Source organism: Bactrocera tryoni, chromosome 1 (genome assembly GCF_016617805.1).
Source record: "Bactrocera tryoni isolate S06 chromosome 1, CSIRO_BtryS06_freeze2, whole genome shotgun sequence".
In the NCBI taxonomy this organism is placed as follows: Eukaryota; Metazoa; Arthropoda; class Insecta; order Diptera; family Tephritidae; genus Bactrocera; species Bactrocera tryoni.
Genome location: NC_052499.1, coordinates 32,305,598 through 32,326,063, shown reverse-complemented (window position 1 = coordinate 32,326,063; position 20,466 = coordinate 32,305,598). Strand labels below are relative to the sequence as shown.

At 37.0% G+C, this 20,466-nt stretch overlaps 1 protein-coding gene across 10 annotated transcripts in view; it reads right to left on the bottom strand.

The window, feature by feature from the left end:
* The window catches only part of LOC120780974 (monocarboxylate transporter 10), a 60,742-nt gene extending 48,820 nt beyond the window's left edge, over nt 1-11,922 (bottom strand). For 2 of the 10 annotated variants that reach the window (XM_040113429.1, XM_040113343.1), the window contains exons 1-2: nt 11,434-11,917; nt 10,095-10,450 (exon numbers count right to left, since the gene is read on the bottom strand). In XM_040113429.1, the coding sequence (XP_039969363.1) occupies nt 10,095-10,425 (331 nt within the window). In that variant the 5' untranslated portion in view covers nt 10,426-10,450; nt 11,434-11,917. Of the gene's footprint in view, nt 1-10,094; nt 10,451-11,433 lie in introns of all 10 variants that reach the window. The other 8 variants (XM_040113244.1, XM_040113292.1, XM_040113211.1 and 5 more) reach the window with 8 other exon arrangements.
* Nucleotides 11,923-20,466: the final 8,544 nt, after the last annotated feature.

Sequence of the window (20,466 nt, the reverse complement as noted above, 5' to 3'; positions counted from 1 at the left end):
AACTACCAAGCAACATGTAAACTTAACTTAAGTTGAAATACTATAAACGCGTACAAGAGCGGATTACGTCACACATTGGGTTTTGATGACGTCCACGATCTCATATTGGCATCGCCGAATGACATTAAGACAGTAGGCAGCTACAAAGACTTCTTATCTTCCACGAAATATTGAGAATCAAAAAGTTATCGTCATGATGAATGCCGCATTTGATCATGGACAACAAACGCAACCGTTTTTTGGTGAACGTCGTCGAAGCGTGGGCACACAACAGCGGCTCATGGAAAATCGAAACTGTGGACTTCTACCAGCGAACCTGTTTCGAGAAAAACGTTAAAGAACTTGGAGGAAAAGAGACCAATTTGAAAAATTGCTCGCCGTTTTGGCAAAAATTTCGTTTTCCTATTGAAATTATTTATTTTAATTATTTTCAATATTGAATTCTTAAATTAAAAGAGCGCTTGAGCCAATTTTTATATAATTCTGATATATTTTGTTATACTGCAGTGGATGTAATTGGAATTGTACCTTTGATGTTTCAAGCAACATGTATGTACACAAACAGAGAAAATCATCAAGAAGCAAGTGTGTCAAATTAAAAACGCTCACTATGTGTATATACATGTTTTGTATAAATAGATAATGAATACAAATAGTTCTACTAACTATTTAAATATTTAAGCATCCATACATATGTATATATAGACATGCGTCTGTCTCTTCCGTTAACATTTAATAAAATTAATGCGAGCTAAAAAATTGCTGATAATTTAACACACTCAGTAGTGATGCTTTTCGTTGACCCAGTAATCAGCCAACGGATGCCGCCAAAATTCGTCACTATCATTGCCACTATCATTGCCATTGTCATTGCCAGCGTCCGTGTCATTGTTCTTAGTTCTTAAAGATTGTGCAATAGAGAGATCTGACGAAATATCAGCATGTTAAAATAACCTCTTGAGATATATAACCGTTTAATTTCGTGTGCATATCTACATACATATGTATATCTACATATGGGTGTATCATATATACCATACTTACATATATACAAAGCTTTAGGGTAGCTACTTTTGAAAATAAACTTCACACATTTTCTTAATCAGACGGTTCTTTAAGTTTTAAAAACTTTAAACATCAATGGCAATTTTTCTCTTTTATTGAATTTATATATTACAAAATATCGTTTCGAAATGTTCGACAAAATGTTTACACATTAAATATTATTAGCTTATTGTGATGTTATGTATCATAGAGTGAAATGTAAATTCCACATATGGAAATGTTATTTGGGTAATTAAATTATATCTATAGTAAAATATATAGGTTTTAATTTTCTACTACACCACTTTTAATATTCAATCGATATTTGCTAATTATACCCCACCCCACCAGATAAAATTTATCACTGAATTTATAGTTCTAACATAAATAAAATGTTGGTAATATATGTAATATGTACTCCTGAACATGTTTCGATTGATTTTGATTTAATCTCAACATTAGTTACACCGGTTTTTGAATATGGCTCAGTGATTTTAAAATCGAGTTATCAAATTGTCCCAAACATGTTAGAGTTCATACAAAAGTCACTTTTTTCTTTTGCTTGCTAAGCTTATGCTTGGTTTTTCATTATATATGTTCTTCCTTCTATACTAGTCGCTGAAAACTTATTAACTTTTCTGATTTTTCCCAAATTCAAACATTTGTAATAATTATTGAACCTTTTGAACATTTATTTTTCAAGTTCAAAAAATCCAAAGGGAGAGTTATCAAGCATTAAATTTTTTTTAAATCAAAAGGTTTTTATCAGCAAATAAATGATATCCCACTAGAAAAAACGGAAAGAAAAAATTTATACTACGGCAAACATTTTGCTTGGAATATACATACATTGTATGTAGAAGAGAGAAAATAAAAATCACGGGAAGACAGTTGATAAAAATAAACACATTGAGTTGTATCCATGACTCAATTGTGTAAGGTTGCATCGATAGTCCGAAAACAATATATGGTCAAAAGTGATTTGCTTTGTTTTTATGACACAAAAAATAAATATTTTTTTAAATTTCAACCAATGAAAAGGTGGTTTTTCAGTGATGACTAAATGCGAATCGATCGAAAATCATGCAAAATCATGAAAATGTAAGAAATGTATGATAACAAGTAAGAAAGGGCTTGCAAAGCCATCGAAATACCTTATGGTGCAAAACGTCAACTAGAGGAGCGGAATCCAGGCAATTATATACATACATATGTACATATATAATTCATACACTGACCGACATATTCAACAAAAGCTTTGTTAGAAAACAAAAAAAAAAAGGATACATTTATAGTAGGTAGAATCGACCCGATTTTATCTATTTTTCTCAATACATGAATATGCCACTTATTTATCAAATGTTCATTGAGATTCATTAAGGTACCTCACAAATGTACCATTCCCATTCATATTAGTTAAGTCACCCGAATGCTATATGTTTATTAAATGGTGGCCACGTCAAGTTTTCGACCAATGTTATCCATTTTAGGCACAAAGATACACTGCTATCAATAAAACATGCTCTACTATTTCTATTGAGATAACTCACATCTTAGGCGATATATGCGGTATAAAGTCACCTGGAAGTTCGAAAATCGTTGAAAGGTATATGGGAGCTAAGAAAAAAATATTCAAACCATTTTTGACACACAGATATACCATTATCAGGAAAAGATTATCCCTGAATTTTAATTATATCTTCTTCTTAATTGGCGTAGACACCGCTTACGCGATTATAGCCGAGTTAACAACAGCGCGCCAGTCGTTTCTTCTTTTCGCTACGTGGCGCCAATTGGATATTCCAAGCGAAGCCAGGTCCTTCTCCACTTGGTCCTTCCAACGGAGTGGAGGTCTTCCTCTTCCTCTGCTTCCCCCGGCGGGTACTGCGTCGAATACTTTCAGAGCTGGAGTGTTTTCGTCCATCCGGACAACATGACCTAGCCAGCGTAGCCGCTGTCTTTTAATTCGCTGAACTATGTCAATGTCGTCGTATATCTCGTACAGCTCATCGTTCCATCGAATGCCGTGGCCAATATGCAAAGGACCATAAATCTTTCGCAGAATTTTTCTCTCGAAAACTCGTAACTTCGACTCATCGGTTGTTGTCATCGCCCAAGCCTCTGCACCATATAGCAGGACGGGAATTATGAGCGACTTATGGAGTTTGGTTTTTGTTCGTCGAGAGAGGACTTTGCTTCTCAATTGCCTACTCAGTCCGAAGTAGCACCTGTTGGCAAGAGTTATCCTGCGTTGGATTTCTAGGCTGACATTGTTGGTGGTGTTTACGCTGGTTCCAAGATAGACGAAATTATCTACGACTTCAAAGTTATGGCTGTCAACCGTGACGTGAGATCCTAGTCGCGAGTGCGGCGACTGTTTGTTTAATGACAGGAGATATTTCGTTTTGACCTCGTTCACTGCCAGACCCATTTTCTGTGCTTCCTTGTCCAGCCTGGAGAAAGCAGAACTAACGGCGCGGATGTTGAGGCCGATGATATCAATACCATCGGCATACGCCAGCAGCTGTACACTCTTATAGAAGATGGTACCTTCTCTATTTAGTTCTGCAGCTCGAACTATTTTCTCCAGAAACAGGTTAAAGAAGCCGCACGCTAGGGAGTCGGCTTGTCTGAAACCTCGTTTGGTATTGAACGGCTCGAAGAGGTCCTTTCCGATCCTGACGGAGCTTTTGGTGTTACTCAACGTCAGTTTACATAGCCGTATTAGTTTTGCGGGGATACCAAATTCAGACATCGCGGCATAAAGGCTGCTCCTTTTCGTGCTGTCGAAAGCAGCTTTGAAATCGACGAAGAGGTGGTGTGTGTCGATTCTTCTTTCACGGGTCTTTTCCAAGATTTTTCGCATGGTGAATACCTGGTCGGTTGTTAATTTTCCAGGTCTGAAGCCACACTGATAAGGTCCAATCAGTTTGTTGACGGTGGGCTTTAATCTTTCACACAATACGCTAGATAGAACCTTATATGCGATGTTGAGGAGGCTAATCCCACGGTAGTTGGCGCAGATTGTGGGGTCTCCTTTTTTATGGATTGGGCATAGCACACTTAAATTCCAATCGTTGGACATGCTTTCGTCCGACCATATTTTACAAAGAAGCTGATGCATGCTCCTTATCAGTTCTTCGCCGCCGTGTTTGAATAGCTCGGCCGGCAATCTGTCAGCCCCTGCCGCTTTGTTGTTCTTCAGGCGGGATAATGCTATTCGAACTTCTTCATGGTCGGGTAATGGAACGTCTGATCCATCGTCATCGATTGGGGAATCGGGTTCGCCTTCTCCTGGCGTTGTGCGTTCACTGCCATTCAGCAGGCTGGAGAAGTGTTCCCTCCATAATTTAAGTATGCTCTGGGCATCGGTCACTAGATCACCTTTGAGGGTTCTACAAGAGTATGCTCCGGTCTTGAAACCTTCTGTAAGCCGCCGCATTTTTTCGTAGAATTTTCGGGCATTACCCCTGTCGGCCAGCTTATCAAGCTCTTTGTACTCACGCATTTCGGCCTCTTTCTTTTTCTGTCTGCAAAAGCGTCTCGCTTCCTTCTTCAACCCATCCCGCAAGTGTTGTGGTCGATCGTAACGTTGCGAGGTAGGCAGCCTGTTTTCTCTCCGCTGCGACACGGCACTCCTCGTCGTACCAGCTGTTCTTTTGCACTTTCCGAAAACCAATTGCTTCGGTTGCAGCTGTACGTAGGGAGTTTCAATTCTATATCTCACACATTTACCTTTATTTCTCGTAAAAAGTCAACTATAAATATGTACTGGGGCCCACATATTCCGTACTTAGCGCCTTGAACAATATTTGTTGGGCGGTGCATTATCGTGGTGAAAAAACCAAGAGTTGTCGGACCATAATTTCGGCCTCTTTTTATACTCTTGCAATCAGTTGCTACAAAGTATTATAGTTTTGTTCACCTAATGGTTGAACGTCACTTAAAACTAATAGATATAGGGATATATGTATATAGGGATATACATATATAGGGTTATATATACATATATAAATGATCAGGATGACGAGTAACGAGTTGAAATCCTGGTGACTGTCTGTCTGCCCGTCGTGCGTGCAAGCTGTAGCAAAGCTTGAGATATCTTGATGAAAATTGGTATGTGGCGTATGTGGGGTCGAGCTCGTAGATGGGCGTAATCAGACCACCGCCACGCCCACAAATCGCCATTAACCGAAAACATATAAAGTGCCATAACTAAGCACTAAATTAAGATATAAAATTGCATCGCAGTAGCAAGGGCACCTACGGGCAAAAAAATGTTAAAAAACTGGGCGTGACCACGCCCTCTATTATGTTAAATGTACATATCTCCTAACTCACTAAAGCTACAACAACCAAATTTGCTGGGTACAAATCTTATAAGAACTTCTACAGACAGTGTGAAAATGTATGAAATAGCAGGATAACCCCGCTCACTCCCCATATAGCGGTACTTTTCAAAATTACTAAAAGCCCAATAAATCCATAAATAATCACGCCAGAGACATTAAATTTTACCTCCAAGACAGTAATTAATATAAGGCTTTATGAGAGCGGGTTGAAAATTGGAAAATGAGGGTGGCACCGCTCACTTTTTGGTGAAATCCCATATCTCGGGGCCCGACCAAACGATTTCGACTAAATATAGTCCGTGTCATTTTAGAACATTTTTATGTTACAGTGTGAAAATAGGAAAAATCGGACAAAAAACAACCACGCCTACTTCTCATATAACACAATTTAAAATTCCACTTGATTCTTTCACTTTCCAGTACACAAATCAAAAAGTAATTAATATAACGGAATACAATTTTGCAGTAATTATTCCCTTAAAGTATTTCACCTTTTGACCAAAAGTTGGCCAAATCCAACCAAAACTGTTCAAGACCCTAGGTACCGAATATGTGGGCCGCAGTATCTATAGTTGACTTTTGACAGAAAATATCGGTCAATGTGTGAAACATATGATTGAAATTCTGGTATAATGTTTCTCTGACAATGGTATATCTGTATGTCAAAAATTGGTCGAATCGGAATAATACTTCCCTGAGGCTCCATATACCTAATATAAAGATTTTCGAACTTTCAGGTGACTTTATGATATATCAGCCAATATTTTATCTGTTATGTTATATTATATGTTATCTTAATGTAATTGGGAGAACGTGTTTTAATCATGACAGCTTACCCTTGTGCCTAAAATGGATAAATTTGAGCGAAAACTTGACCCAGCCCCCTTAAACTATTACCAGAATTTTCGAACATCCGGCTGACTTTGCTCCTTATGGTCGGTGATTATATGTATGTGAGCTACTTTCGTTTTTCTAACAAATCTTATGCCGTATTTGTCGACCAGTATATAAGTTATATAGAGTATATGTATATATAAAATTTCTTATATTATAGATCTTCTGGTTGACGTTTTACATCTTAAGGTATTTTCCCGGCTTTAATTCTAGCAATTTGCAAGAGTACTTGTTACGAATAGCTTCGCGCAAACACTTAAATTGTTTTCCATTTTGAGATTTTGGCCGGTCGAAAGGAAGTCGGTGTGTACCACACCTCGATAACCGAAGAAAACTGTCAACATAACATTGATTCTTGATCTGCTTTGACGTGGGTTTTTCGGTTTCGGATCACCTTTGCCACGATATTCGGCCGATTGATCGCCTGTTTACGGGTCGTAAGCATATATCCAAGACTCATCGCCAGTAATAATACGTTTCATGACATCCTGGTAGTTTTTAGTTTTTAAGCTTCTTTGGTTATTCGGTCTGAATATTAATTACTTAATTAGGGCAACAATGCATAAGAATAAAGGTTATGTCTGTCAATTTATAAAAATATAAATAGAGAAATGGAATCACAATGAGATGATTGTTGTGCTAGTAATTGTTTTCAAAATTATAATAAACTTTCAGAAATTATATCAAGTAAAACTAATAAAAATTAAGTGCAAAAATTTTGAAAACATATTCCGTTTTGTTTAATTACAGACAAAAGTCTCCCTGCTATTTAAAGAAGCGAGGTCGATCAAGTTGTGCTGATAACCACTTAACTCCATTGCCCAATTATTTCGTTCTCATGGGCCTTTGGACTTTCTGACACGCTGTGTTAAAAATTCCAAATGTAGCTATATGCGAATGTTCATGGTCAATAATGTTTACGAAAGCATTTCTCTTGAAAAGAACATTTATTTTTTAGCAGAGCGTCGAGCAGTATATCAATGACAGTTCTCGGCATTTGGTACCTAATTGAATGTTGACTGATTGTGTAAATTTTGCTTTTATAGGCGTATGATTAAATGGAATGACAAGCACTTCACTTCCGCTACTTACATGTGTAGCAGTTTCCAATGTCGTTTAACTTGCAGCGCTTGCGACTTCAAGTACCCGAACTGTGTGCCTTTGTACAAGTGTGCGCTTGACCATTCTTAGACCATAATAGCAATTAATGCAATTTAAGCAAATAATCGTAATTGGTAATTCATATGTTCTCGTTTAATTGAAGAGCATGATGTCGTACCTTGAGTGCACACGCACTTTGTACAATAATTCAAAGGTTTAAATAGAGAATCGATACTTTGAGATTAACGTTTACTCTTGGAGTATTGCTGATAAAAAAACAAAAATAACTTAGTCAGACCTACATAGTATGTACATATATATATATATGTGATATCTAAGATAATTGGAGTGATATAACATATACAGTCGAACCAACGGGTGATTCAAGTAGAGGTACTTTTTCAATAGCCTTTTTAGACGGATCTCGCGTGAGTCAGTGAATAACATAAAGCAGCCGTAGCTGAGAATGGACCATTAAAAATGTTCTTTCGAATGTTAATAAACATTCCCTATTAAGTTTTAAGGTACCGTGTTTTTTCTTTAAAAAAGTAGGTAATCTCAAAATGGATAAACCTGTATTATTATATTATTCATTACGAATTTTTATACTTAAAAAGTAGGCTTCATAACGAATTTATTTATAGAATACTTTAATTTCATTCAATTTTCAATATGTTTTGATCTCCTTATAACGAATACCGTTTTAGAAAATCCTAATTTCTACGCCTTTAGCGCTGAACACATAGAGCGCGACAGACTGCAAACTACATCTGTCAAATATTAAAAATACACACGTTCTTATGGACACAGGTTTTTTTGATAGCTGCACAACTACACGACTGCAGGCCGACAGTTGTCGCTCTCGCTAACTTCAATATCCTCCTACTTATATTTGCCAACGCCAGTAGGACGACAGTAGAGTTGACAGTAGAATGGAAGATAGAAAGGGGAGGTAGAGTGGTGATGCCACTAATATGTAAAATGTAAAATTATTCACAGCTCTAACAAACTTGACGTTATTTTACAAATAAAAGCATAAAATAGCTCTATTATATCATTTGTAATAACAATTGATAATTTAAAGCAAAAATATTTACCTATTTACTTATTTTTTTCATAAAAAAATTCACTTTTAACAAAATATTAAAATTTCATTGAAGTGAAAGGAATTAGTATGCCCACAACGAAATTGTGTAAATTTATTTATACTTGTTATGTAGCGGGACAAAAAGTTAAGGATTTTACTACGTTGATAAATGCAAGCGCATCCCAGGAAAGTCAAAGATAAATTTACTTGCATATCTTTCTCGCAACATGATCTCAGTGTTCACGTAAAGGATTAAAGAATTGTCCTGATCCAAAATAGTTCTACAGAATTCAGACTTTACTAAATATTTAATCACAATTTGAATATATTATTTTAAACACAACTGCACTTTAAAAAACACCGTTTCAAACTTTGCTATATTATGAGTATATAAGCTAGATTGCACTAACAACTGGACATCAAATGAGTTTTCGAATTAAAAAAACACATGATTCTCGTAAGTTCGATTGGAGCAAATGTCAACCACTTCACTGGGGGAACTGAATCCTTGACGTTTTATTGTATTATATATTATGTACATATCTCGAATTATAAGTAGAAAGTAGCAGGTTATAGCAATTTTCCAACTCTTTAACATAATGGTAGCAGTATATTAATTTTTTATTTAAAAATTGGCCCCAAATTTGATGATTATCTCCTCATTGATGCTAAAATCTCTAAACACCACCCTTTTATAAAAAAACACTAACACTCGAAATGTATTTATTTAAAACTTTTTTGTTTCAAAATATAAATACTTGCGCTCAACAAAATACCTTGCTCGTATCTCATTAATCAATTGGATTTTATTCATTGAATTCTTATATATATGATTAATCAATGAAAATATTAATATTTTCACTATTTTACACTTTATTGGTGGTAACTAGGAAATGTTATAATTTTCGAACATCCATCCCCTAAGAATATATAGGCTATCAAGTATTTCTACCATCTATACCGAATAATATCATTACAACTATTTAGTTTAAGCCAACACTATGCAGATTCTAAGATAAACTTATGAGTTGATAAGATTTAAAGCAATCGCACTACAAATGCAAAACTTTTGAGTTAAATGCGAAGTTTTAGAGCGAGGTATTCATTTGTAAGGTTTCACTGTTTGGAAATCGGCAGCTACCTAGAGCGTTGTTAACTGCTGCCCTAGTTACAACTTCATTGACATTGTGTCAAACTTACCGTCACCTTAAGTAGTTACAAATGTGGACACACATTGTTACATCGATTTTGTATTTCAGTTAGAATACAATAACTGCAAATATTTGATGATTAAGCCAATGCCATTAACCGATGGATGGATGGATTTAAAATAAAATTTAACAAAAGTGTTCGGCATTCAACTACAGAGCAACTTTAAAAGTTTTACCTAGTGTTGCAAATTATAAAACCAGCATACACATATTCAGAAGAAGAATATTATGCTTAAATATATGTATGTTTTCCTCTGTTAATTATTAGATTATTACATATATTTAATTCAGCTTTTAGTCAAATTCGCTTAGATATTGAATGAGAGCTCATATGCAATACTTCAATGGTAATTTGTGTGCAAATTAATATCAATTGCTATTAGTATCTACAATAAAATAACATACCAGCTTTGCTCGAAGCTTCATTGTCGCCCGCCTGGATAAGCCGATCCGTCAACAAGGCATATAAGATACCATACGTATTAATTATTCCAAATATGACACCATTACATATAAAGGCACTAGTCATAACTAGCCACGCTCGCATACCGCCATCTGGGGGTTCATTCCCGTGAATGTCTCGACAACAGGGCGCTGTAATGTGTTCCGCGGATAGCGCTGGTTTTATAGCCACTCTATTGCTTTGTGCGTCGCTATCATTAGAGATTCCGTTAGAAGTGATAACTATAAGTCCTTTGGAACTGTTTGATTCGCTAAGAAGTTGATTTTCGCCCATAATTTACGAATCGATTTCCCAGTCTCTATAATGATAAAAAGTAAATTACTATCTAAATGTAATGAACACTTAAATGATTACTTTACGATATATTAGTCTGATTGGAAGAAGATTATGTAATTTTCTGCGATTTGTATATGAGTGCAATAAATACATATGTAAAATAGCAATAATAATGAAATCTTAAATATTGACTTAACACAAAACCTAATTATTTACTATTTTTCGCTCATGTCTAGCCGGTATAACATAGGAATACTTTAATAAAAAGCTTTATACAACAACATAGGGCGTTTGATTAATAATATTTAAGAAATACTTATAAACTTTATCAAAAATAAAAGGAAAACATACCTAGAAATAAATAACATGTTATTAGCAATAAGTTTTTTATTTTATTTTCACAACTTATATTTTTTAAGTATAATATAAAAGAAAATATAATTACGCATATCATTGATGACCTAAAATTTATTTCATTGCCGCATTGTCTAATATCTTATGTTTAAATAGTTTAACTTCTAATGTTTGTCGCTTTGTAAAGAAGTACGCCTACCTTCCCATATCAATGTTTATTTAAAATATTAACTTTTAAATAATAACTTAATATAATGTTTTTTAATAACTTGAACACTTCAATATAGTATTTAAGTATCATATTAAATACACTTTTCATTGATTTATTTTGAAATGTCTATTCACATTTTACACTAAATGCTCTTAATTATACAATAGTACTTAAAATTAGATGCTTCGTACATGGGACTTTAGTTCGATATCTTTGAACTTGCCATAAATCCTGCATCCTCACTTCATTCAATATTTTAATACTATTGTTTACTTTATACATACATTTCTATATGAGCATACAAATTAAATGCAAATTTATTTAGAGGCTTAGCTATATCAATTGCACCGGTTAGTATCCGGTTTTACAACTCAATTATATTTGTAAATTTTATATTATCTATACATTTTTAATAAAACTTTTTACGAATTTTACTTTACCGTAACAAATTTTGATTCCGGATGCAGCATATGTTAACAATATAAAAGCAATGTATATGCAGCTTTACAAATTGTTAAGGAAGAAACGGAAATTATGTTATATGGTATAATTTTTTACAGTATTTACCGGCAATATGAATAATATCACACAAATGATAAATTGGTATTCGTTGTTGTCAAAACAAAACTAATGCCAAATAATCGATTATATTCCAGCTTATATATGTACGTATAATAATAAACTGTGTTCTATTCTTCACAGATGGTTTGCAATTCAGAATGCATATTCTTCGTTGTACTTATATCTCACACGCCGTTAGTTTTAATTTATTCGACAAAAACTGTTCAACTGACACACAAAATTGTACAGCGAGCGCAAATCAAACCAACATAACACCGCTGTAGTCAAACGAAGAATACTAAATAAAAGCAATTTCTAAAAGTACAATGTGCCTTTTGAGTTTTTAGAGAGGCAAACATACCACACACTGAATTAATACACTTTTGCAGGAATTCCTACACTCGTATCAACATCCGCATATTTAAATACATACATATGTATGTATATAGTAAGTAAGAATGTATTACACTTTGCATTGAGTGAAAACTCACCAGCTGATACTGGCGACGTTGTCATTAATGATAGCTAAACGTAAACAAAAAACAGTATGCACCTACCTGAGAGCACAAGCAAAAGCTTTCACACATTTAAAACCCAATGGGCATACAATAAAGGGTATGCGTTTTAGGTATTTATTCACAGATTTTAATAAATACCTGACAAAGAGTACAATTGTAATAAATTACAAAATGTTTCCCAACACATTTAAAGTAAAAAATCACAGCATTGCCATGTTAAACCGAACTTTAGCTGATATGGGGAGAAATATATATTTTGTAGGTATTATATAGAAGATAATAAAAACTTTGATTTTTTTTAATATGACATCATCTCCATTCTTGGGAAAGAATAAATGGATCCTTATTAACCACCATAATTAGAAAGCTTTTTTCTGTGAAAGTTGGCGTATACACACATCAGCGGCACCGATTGTGTGAATGCCTTCAATAAACATTTTAGGTAACAAGAAAGAAGGGCTAAGTTCGGGTATAACTGACTTTTGCGATTTGCCAGGAACAAAGACTAAGATATACATACCTTCAAGTGTTGGCAAACCTTTAATTTAGAAATGTTGCGAAAGAGTTCAACATTCAAACCAAATTCGCTCAAGACAAACCCCTTTAGCACCCCTATAGACACTATGAAAATGGATGAAATCGGAAGACAACACCTGTCTCTCCCCATATAACGGTACTGTTAAAAACTTCTATAAAAGGGCCCTGTTTACTTACTTCGATTTAGCCTCTCACCTTAGAACTCGACACTGGTTATTTTACCGGCAATATTCAATTAAAAAAAATACACAATTTGAGGTTTTTTTTCTTTTTCTTTTATTCACTGCACTGCCACTTCAAAATAGATACGCATTAATACGTGCGGAATGTAGGTGGAAAAAAATGACGCTGCGTGAGACGTCGGTTCTGGTCGACGTAAGAAAAAAGGGAAGATCGTCCTCTGGAGCGGTCGCTTTTGATGGTTGGATGGTGTAGAGTTGTGGTGTGATGTCAGCATGTGTGGTATATTCGTGTGTAGTAGTGTGTGGTGTCTTCATTTGTGGATCGCGTTAGTGTGGTGTGTTGTCGTGTGGTTGTTCAGTGTCGGATGTATAGAGGGGAGAGCTAACTCATCTAGCCATCCCGGCCCCCCTAGGCGAATATTAGCCTAGCAGTCGCTGTAATTGCTGCAGCGTGGCAACAACGCTGCTAAGACCAGTGGAGCGACGGTTTGATGTACGATTTTGCCGGCGCCGCGGGGATGCTTCATTTCGCCTTGCTCTGGACGATGGAGGAGCAACTAGCCTTCGATGCCGACGGGGCTGCTGTGACCGGTTCGTGGCAAGCTGCCGCGCTACAGGCCGTTTTGGGGTTCGATGCAGCATGGTGTGGTGCGGCCTATTGCACAGTTGGCATAAGGTCACTCATGTGCACTCCTGTGTGGTGTGTACCGTTGCCAAGCAGTTCAGGCAGTGCCCGTGAGCTTGAGCAACCTTCTGCCGTTGCATGGGCTGCATGCTGGAGTTGCCACAGGGCGCGGCACGGTAATGGTTGACCTTACCGTTGGCGTTGGCACAGTTGGCATATCCACATCCATGGGAATCTGTGTGGGAGAAGGAATGTGGTTAAAAATGTGTGTCATTAAAATGTGTATGGCGATCGTGCCACGTTATGTGGCATGAAAGGGTCGTCACGTAGATCGACCATTGCGTTAGGTTCCGAATTTGTTTAAGCGAGTTTTTTATTTGCGAGTTTATTACGCCGGGTTTTTGGTTATTTTATTTGCGTTACGGTAGTATCGGCGGTTTTTTCGTTATTTGCGGTTTCGTCAATGTGTGGTACAAAACATAGTTTCACGAGCGGTCTTGTTAATATGCCGGTTTGAGTGCGGAGATCAATAACTCGTACATGACCGTCGGAACCGTAGTGTAGTTTTTCTATGCGGCCAAGCCGCCATTCGGTGAGGGGTAGACAGTCATCATGGATGATGACACAATCTCCAAGCTTTGGCGCCTTTTCTGGACTCTTCCACATGTACCTTTTATGAAAATCCTTTATATATTCTTCCTTCCATCGGCGGCTGAAATCGTGATGGAGAATTTTTATTCTCACCCATTGATTTAATAAGGATAGCGACCCCACGCCTGGCTCAGGTGTGGCCAGAATGGGTGCTCCTTTGAGAAAATGCCCTGGTGTTAGGGCTGTGAAGTCAGAGGGATCTTGCGAGAGGGTTGTGAGTGGCCGTGAATTCAGAACGGCCTCAATTCGCACTAACAGTGTGGTGAACTGTTCATAATTAAATTTTTAGTTTTCAGCTACTTTTTTGAAGTGGGATTTAAAGCTTTTTACTGCTGATTCCCATAAACCACCTATATGAGGAGCGCTTGGGGGGATAAATTGCCAGTTAACATTTTGGTGAGCATACCTTTGTACAATCTCTGGTGAGACTTGTTTGATAAAATCCACAAACTCCTTTTCAGTGGTTCTTTGGGCTCCAATGAAGGTTTTACCATTATCGCTCATCAGTTTTGATGGGAAGTAGCGTCGTCCAACGAAACGAGCGAATGCCGCGAGAAAAGCCTCCTTTGTCAGATTCGTACACAGCTCGAGGTGCACTGCTTTTGTCGCAAAACAGACAAAAACAGCCACATAGCCTTTCATTAGAGTGGGGGACCTTAGCATGGACGCCTTTATCTGAAAAGGACCAGCAAAATCGACACCTGTAACTGTGAAAGGCAGAGCGAAGTTGCAGCGTTCCGGTGGAAGTGCTGCCATAATCTCTGGTCGCAACTTCTGCTTGTGCATAGTGCAGATCTTGCACATGAAAATGCATTTCTTTATTTGGGGCTTAGACGGGGAATATAGAACTCTTGACGGACTATATGCTGCATTAGGCGATGTTCAGCGTGAAGCATGGGTAAGTGGATATAATTGAGGAGTAATGTGGCAAGTTGGGATTTCTCTGCTATAATTAGAGGGTGGCGTTCGTTGTACGTCAGGCTTGAGTTAGCAAGCCTACCATTCGCACGAAGCAGACCTTTCGTGTCCAAGAATGGGTTAAGAACCAAGATTGAACTCCATTTATCAATGGGTTTTGATTCTCTTAATAATGAGATATCGCGGCTGAAGTAGCGCATTTGAGTGGATGCGATTAGTGCGACCTTTGCCTTTTGGAGTTCTAGGTGCATTAACCAATGCGTTAGATTCTGGGTGGATTCCCTTAATTTTATTTTTGAGTCGCTCTACGAACTTTAGCATGTAGGCGATAACTCTTTTGGGGACAATTTTTTGGGAGCAATTTGTGTATGTACATATGTATGTGGTCTGGAGTGTGTATGCAGTTGTGGCCTTTCCTCCCAGTGTGTGCGTTTGCGTTCTCCCAGTCCTTTGATTATGCTGACTTTTGATGAGCTTGTAATGTTGTTGTTGATTTAGTTTTTTTTTTTTTTTTGGTTTTGTATTAATTCGCGCCCGTTTTTGATGGTTATTTATGCATATTTTTTTTTGATCCGGCTTCGCGCCCGCAATGTTTTTTATTTTTTTATTTTTTTATTTCGCGCCCGCTCTTGTTATTATACATGTACATATGTATGTATCTGTCGGAGCGCTTAGGCTTGTATTTTGTATGTCACTGTAAATGCGTATGTTGGAGTGCTAATATTCTGTAGGTAACTGTATGTGGCACAGCATCGTTTGAAGTAGGCGACGCATTGGCTGCATATATTGCGGTACTATAGAATGTAAATGCGCAAATTAGTAACAGGACTAGAGAAACTGTTACTGTGTGAGGTCTGATCGTATTCTGCGAACAGAGTGAAGAGACTCAGGAACCGTTAGCTACTTTTAGAGCAATGAAGGGGTGCGCATTTAATAAGGCGCTATGTCCTCGCAGAATCAGTTCAAGAAGTGATCTTGATAGGAGCAGAGCTTGCTGTTCTCGTATAGTGAAGTTATTGAGTAAAGTGTAAAACTGTGAAGTGTGAAGTGTAAATGAAGTGTAAAGTCATAAGGAGACATCCTTAAGCAAATCCTCTACAGAGTCATCAACGAACCAAATCCCCGACATCAGAAGTGGGATCGGCTAATCCTACAAGCCGAGACTCGTGCCAGATCCTCGTAGCGCTAGAAGCACAGCACCGGAATCTAATGAACATAATGAAGTCCATGCCGATATCAGACCGGTAGCAGACGCAAAGCCTGTCCACGTTGCTTTGCTAAAGTTCAATTCCGATTGTGCTGGAGCGGATGCCTCTGCAAGGTGTACAAGGCTGGACCTTATTTTTAAGGAAAATACCCTCGAAGACGGCGGACTTGTGATGGCGTTAAGTAAGGCGCTAGACGGCAGCGCATCTCAATGGTTATCACAAATATGCTTCGCAGGCATAACCTGGACTCAATTTAAAGAGTTATTTATTCAACGCTTCGTGGGAGTCGAGACAACAACAGCAATTTTATTAAACGTTATGAATGGTCGTCCTAAATATGGAGAAGGGTTTGTAGAATATGGTAGCCGAATTGTTACGTCACTCATGTCCAAGTGGAAAAATAAAGACTTGGAGGAAATCGCAGTGTCGGTAGCGTTGGCACACAAGGCGCAAATCGATAATAGTTTGTTGCGCTGGGTACATACCACCAACGTAACAAGCCGCAAGGAGCTACAACAACAACTGCAGGCTCACGCTTTTAAGAATCGTAATACTGAGGATGATGCAACTGGCCCAGAGAGGAAGAAGTCCAAATTCCAGATGATATGTCACCAATGTGGAAAGATTAGCCATAAATATGCCGAATGTCGTAGTCGATTGGAAAGAGGAAAGAACCCAAGAGAAAATATTCACAAAGGAAGCAGCAATTCTGGAGTGATATATCGGTACAGTATGCGATGTTTCAAGAGCACCGATAGGACATTACGCTACTTCATATCCTGAAATCCGGATCAGTGGGAGAGAGAAGAGATATTAGAGGCGTGTAGATATTTGCACATTAGTTTCGCCAAAGGTGGTGGTAAAATTATCAGGTGAGTCCGTTCCATTTAGATTTAACTCTGGAGCTGAATGTTCATTGAAGGAAAGTGATTGTTAGTGTTTGTCAATATACTAAATGCACTTTATTAGTAAAATTTGTGGTTGGTTGGTAATGTCGAAATTGATTTACCTGAACTTGAACGTTAATCCCAATCCAGTATAAAGTTAAAAATGTAAAGCGAAATACAAAGTGGAAACGAGGTTGTAATAAATCAAAATTAAGTTCATGGAAAATGAGAAGGGACCAAAATTATTAGATAATCGAAAGAAGAAGTGGGCGTAGAGCGCAATTAGATAGTGAAGGGAAATGGAACAGTAATAATAGTGCAACAAGGATCTTTCCTATTCCTTAAATGTGCGTCAGGCTTTTATTCGGTGTGTGTGCGTATTTGTGGTAGTATGCGTTTATTTATTAGCTTGCTTTCGCATGGATTGTGATACCCAGCAGTTGATAGAAGCATAACCAAAAGTTAAAAATGACACACGTATGTAAATATTTTATCAAGAAATCCTATGATTAAAGCATGTTGAAGTATGGAAAAAAAAAATAAATAAATGATAATTGGCTAGTATCTGAATAACGTGATCCTGAGGTAGCCAAGTTATCAACTAAGCTAAAAAAAACATAATAATTTGACAGAAAATTTAGAGAAAACATATGAATTGAGGAAAGGAGTTTTGCATAGAAGGATACAAAGAAAAGGTAAAACTAAATGTTTGTCCTTAATTCCTAGGGCATTTAGATGGGCAGTGATTAATCACGTCCACGAAGCTCTTTTGCATTTAGGTTGGAAAAAAACCTTGGATAAAGTCGATGAATTTGATTTGTTCGAAAATATGTCAAAGTATGTTCGTTGGTTTGTCGAAAATCGTATCAGCCGCAAATTAAGCTATCAATAGAAAAATTGTAGGCTGAATTAAATCCGATTTCAGAGAAAAACATTCCATTTCCGTAGTGCAATAGGCATAAGGTGAAAATGATTGAAAAAAATTACTTAAAGGAGTAAGTGGTTTGTTTGTTTTTATCACACCTAAAACATTGGCACTGAAAGTTCTATAATAGTCGTTAAAGCCGCTGTGTGTTTGTTTGGTATGCCTATTCGGAGTATAGCGGATCAGGGCCGTAACTTTGCTAGCTCAGGATTTTGTGAATTTTGTTCTTAAACAAAAAAATGGAGAGAGAGAGAGCTACATTTAATTGCTACAGGTGCGAACAGTGCAGGGTGGAGTGTATAATGAGCATGCTAAAGAGTATGCTAACTGCCGATGAAATCAGTTAGATATCGTGGCAATATACCTTTACCGAAGTACAGTTGTTAATGAATTGTACGGTCAATCAAATCATTAAGATCTTTAGAAATGCTAATCTGTAGAGAAGTTAAACCTTTTGGCGTGTATTACCAATAAATGAAGAAGTTGATAGTTTATTTGATAGGGAATATTTAAGAGAACAAGCAAAGGAAAATATTGAAGTTTATGCTCGTTATGACAAACAGTAAATTTCAGGCAAAAATAGTAAAATGTAATGTAGGAGACCATGTGTTGCTAAAGAAGAAAAAAATGTTCACCAAACAAAACTTGTAAGTTCAGAGAGAGATATGTTTTAAAATCATTAACAAGAAGAAAAAAACATATAAGTATGAGCATGAATTTTTGAAAGCAATGCCAAATAGACAGATAAGTAAAGAAGTTGATTTAGAAGACTCAAGAGGAGATGCGTCTGATTTTCAAAGGCGAAATAGAGATTAAAAAAATGACACAGTTGGTGTTCTGAAATTTCAAGAGGAGATGTAATGACCGCACTATAAAAGATGGACTTGTTATAGCGGGGGTCGGAAGATGTGAATGGCACGGTAGGTGCTTTGGAATCCCAAGAAGGGATAGAATGATCGCACCATAACAGAAGGACTTGTTATGGCGGGGGTCAATAAGTGGGTGTAAAAGGAAATACACCAGGTGGTAAAGAAAATTAATTTTGCATGAATTGTAAAGTATGGTGAAGAAGAGAATGTAAAGAAAAGAATTTATGAAATGTTATCAAGAAATCAATTTGCTTATTTTTCTATTGCTTGGTTTTGTCTAGAAGCCTAAAGCTTTATATGAAGAAATATTAATGAAATGTTTGTAAGTGGCAAAGGCAGTAGCAATTGATGTGTTAGAATATTGTGGTTTGAAGTGAACACACGAGGACGTGTGATTTGTCAGGAAGGCCGTGTCGGAGCGCTTATGCTTGTATTTTGTATGTCACTGTAAATGCGTATGTTGGAGTGGTAATATTCTGTAGGTAACTGTATGTGGCACAGCGTCGTTTGAAGTAGGCGACGCATTGGCTGCATATATTGCGGTACTATAGAATGTAAATGCGCAAATTAGTAACAGGACTAGAGAAACTGTTACTGAGTGAGGTCTGATCGTATTCTGCGAACAGAGTGAAGAGACTCAGGAACCGTTAGCTACTTTTAGAGCAATGAAGGGGTGCGCATTTAATAAGGCGCTATGTCCTCGCAGAATCAGTTCAAGAAGTGATCTTGATAGGAGCAGAACTTGCTGTGCTCGTATAGTGAAGTTATTGAGTAAAGTGTAAAACTGTGAAGTGAGAAGTGTAAATGAAGTGTAAAGTGATAAGGAGACATCCATAAGCAAATCCTCTACAGTCATCAACGAACCAAATCCCCGACATATGTATTTTTAGTTTGCACTTTCGTTTTTGGTTTTTTTCCTTCTTCCTCTGGAAGACAAATGTTTTGCCTAGTTTCGCACTTATGTATGTATGTGTGTATATGTATGTATGTATGTCGCCACTGCACTGCACTTTTTTTCACTGTTTTAACTGCACTTTTGTCACAGCACAATTTTGTTCTTTTTTTGGAATTTTGTTTTTCCAAGCTTGTTCACTTGGCGTATGTTAAAAATATGCACTTATTTGTCACTCGGCGCAATTTTTTATTTTTATTATTTTTTTTTTTTTCCATAGTGCTTTTCACTATGGCTCGAAGGACCAATGTTTACTTATTTCGATTTAGCCACTCACCTTAGAACTCGACACTGGTTATTTCACCGGCAATATTCAATAAAAAAAAATACACAATTTGGGGGTTTTTTTCTTTTTCTTTTATTCACTGCACTGCCACTTCAAAATAGATACGCATTAATACGTGCGGAATGTAGGTGGAAAAAAATGACGCTGCGTGAGACGTTCGCTCGGTTCTTGTCGACGTAAGAAAAAATGGAAGATCGTCCTCTGGAGCGGTCGCTTTTGATGGTTGGATAGTGTAGAGTTGTGGTGTGATGTCAGCATGTGTGGTATATTCGTCTGTAGTAGTGTGTGGTGTCTTCATGTGGAATGTCTGCATGTGTGGTGTCTTCATTTGTGGATCGAGTTAGTGTGGTGTGT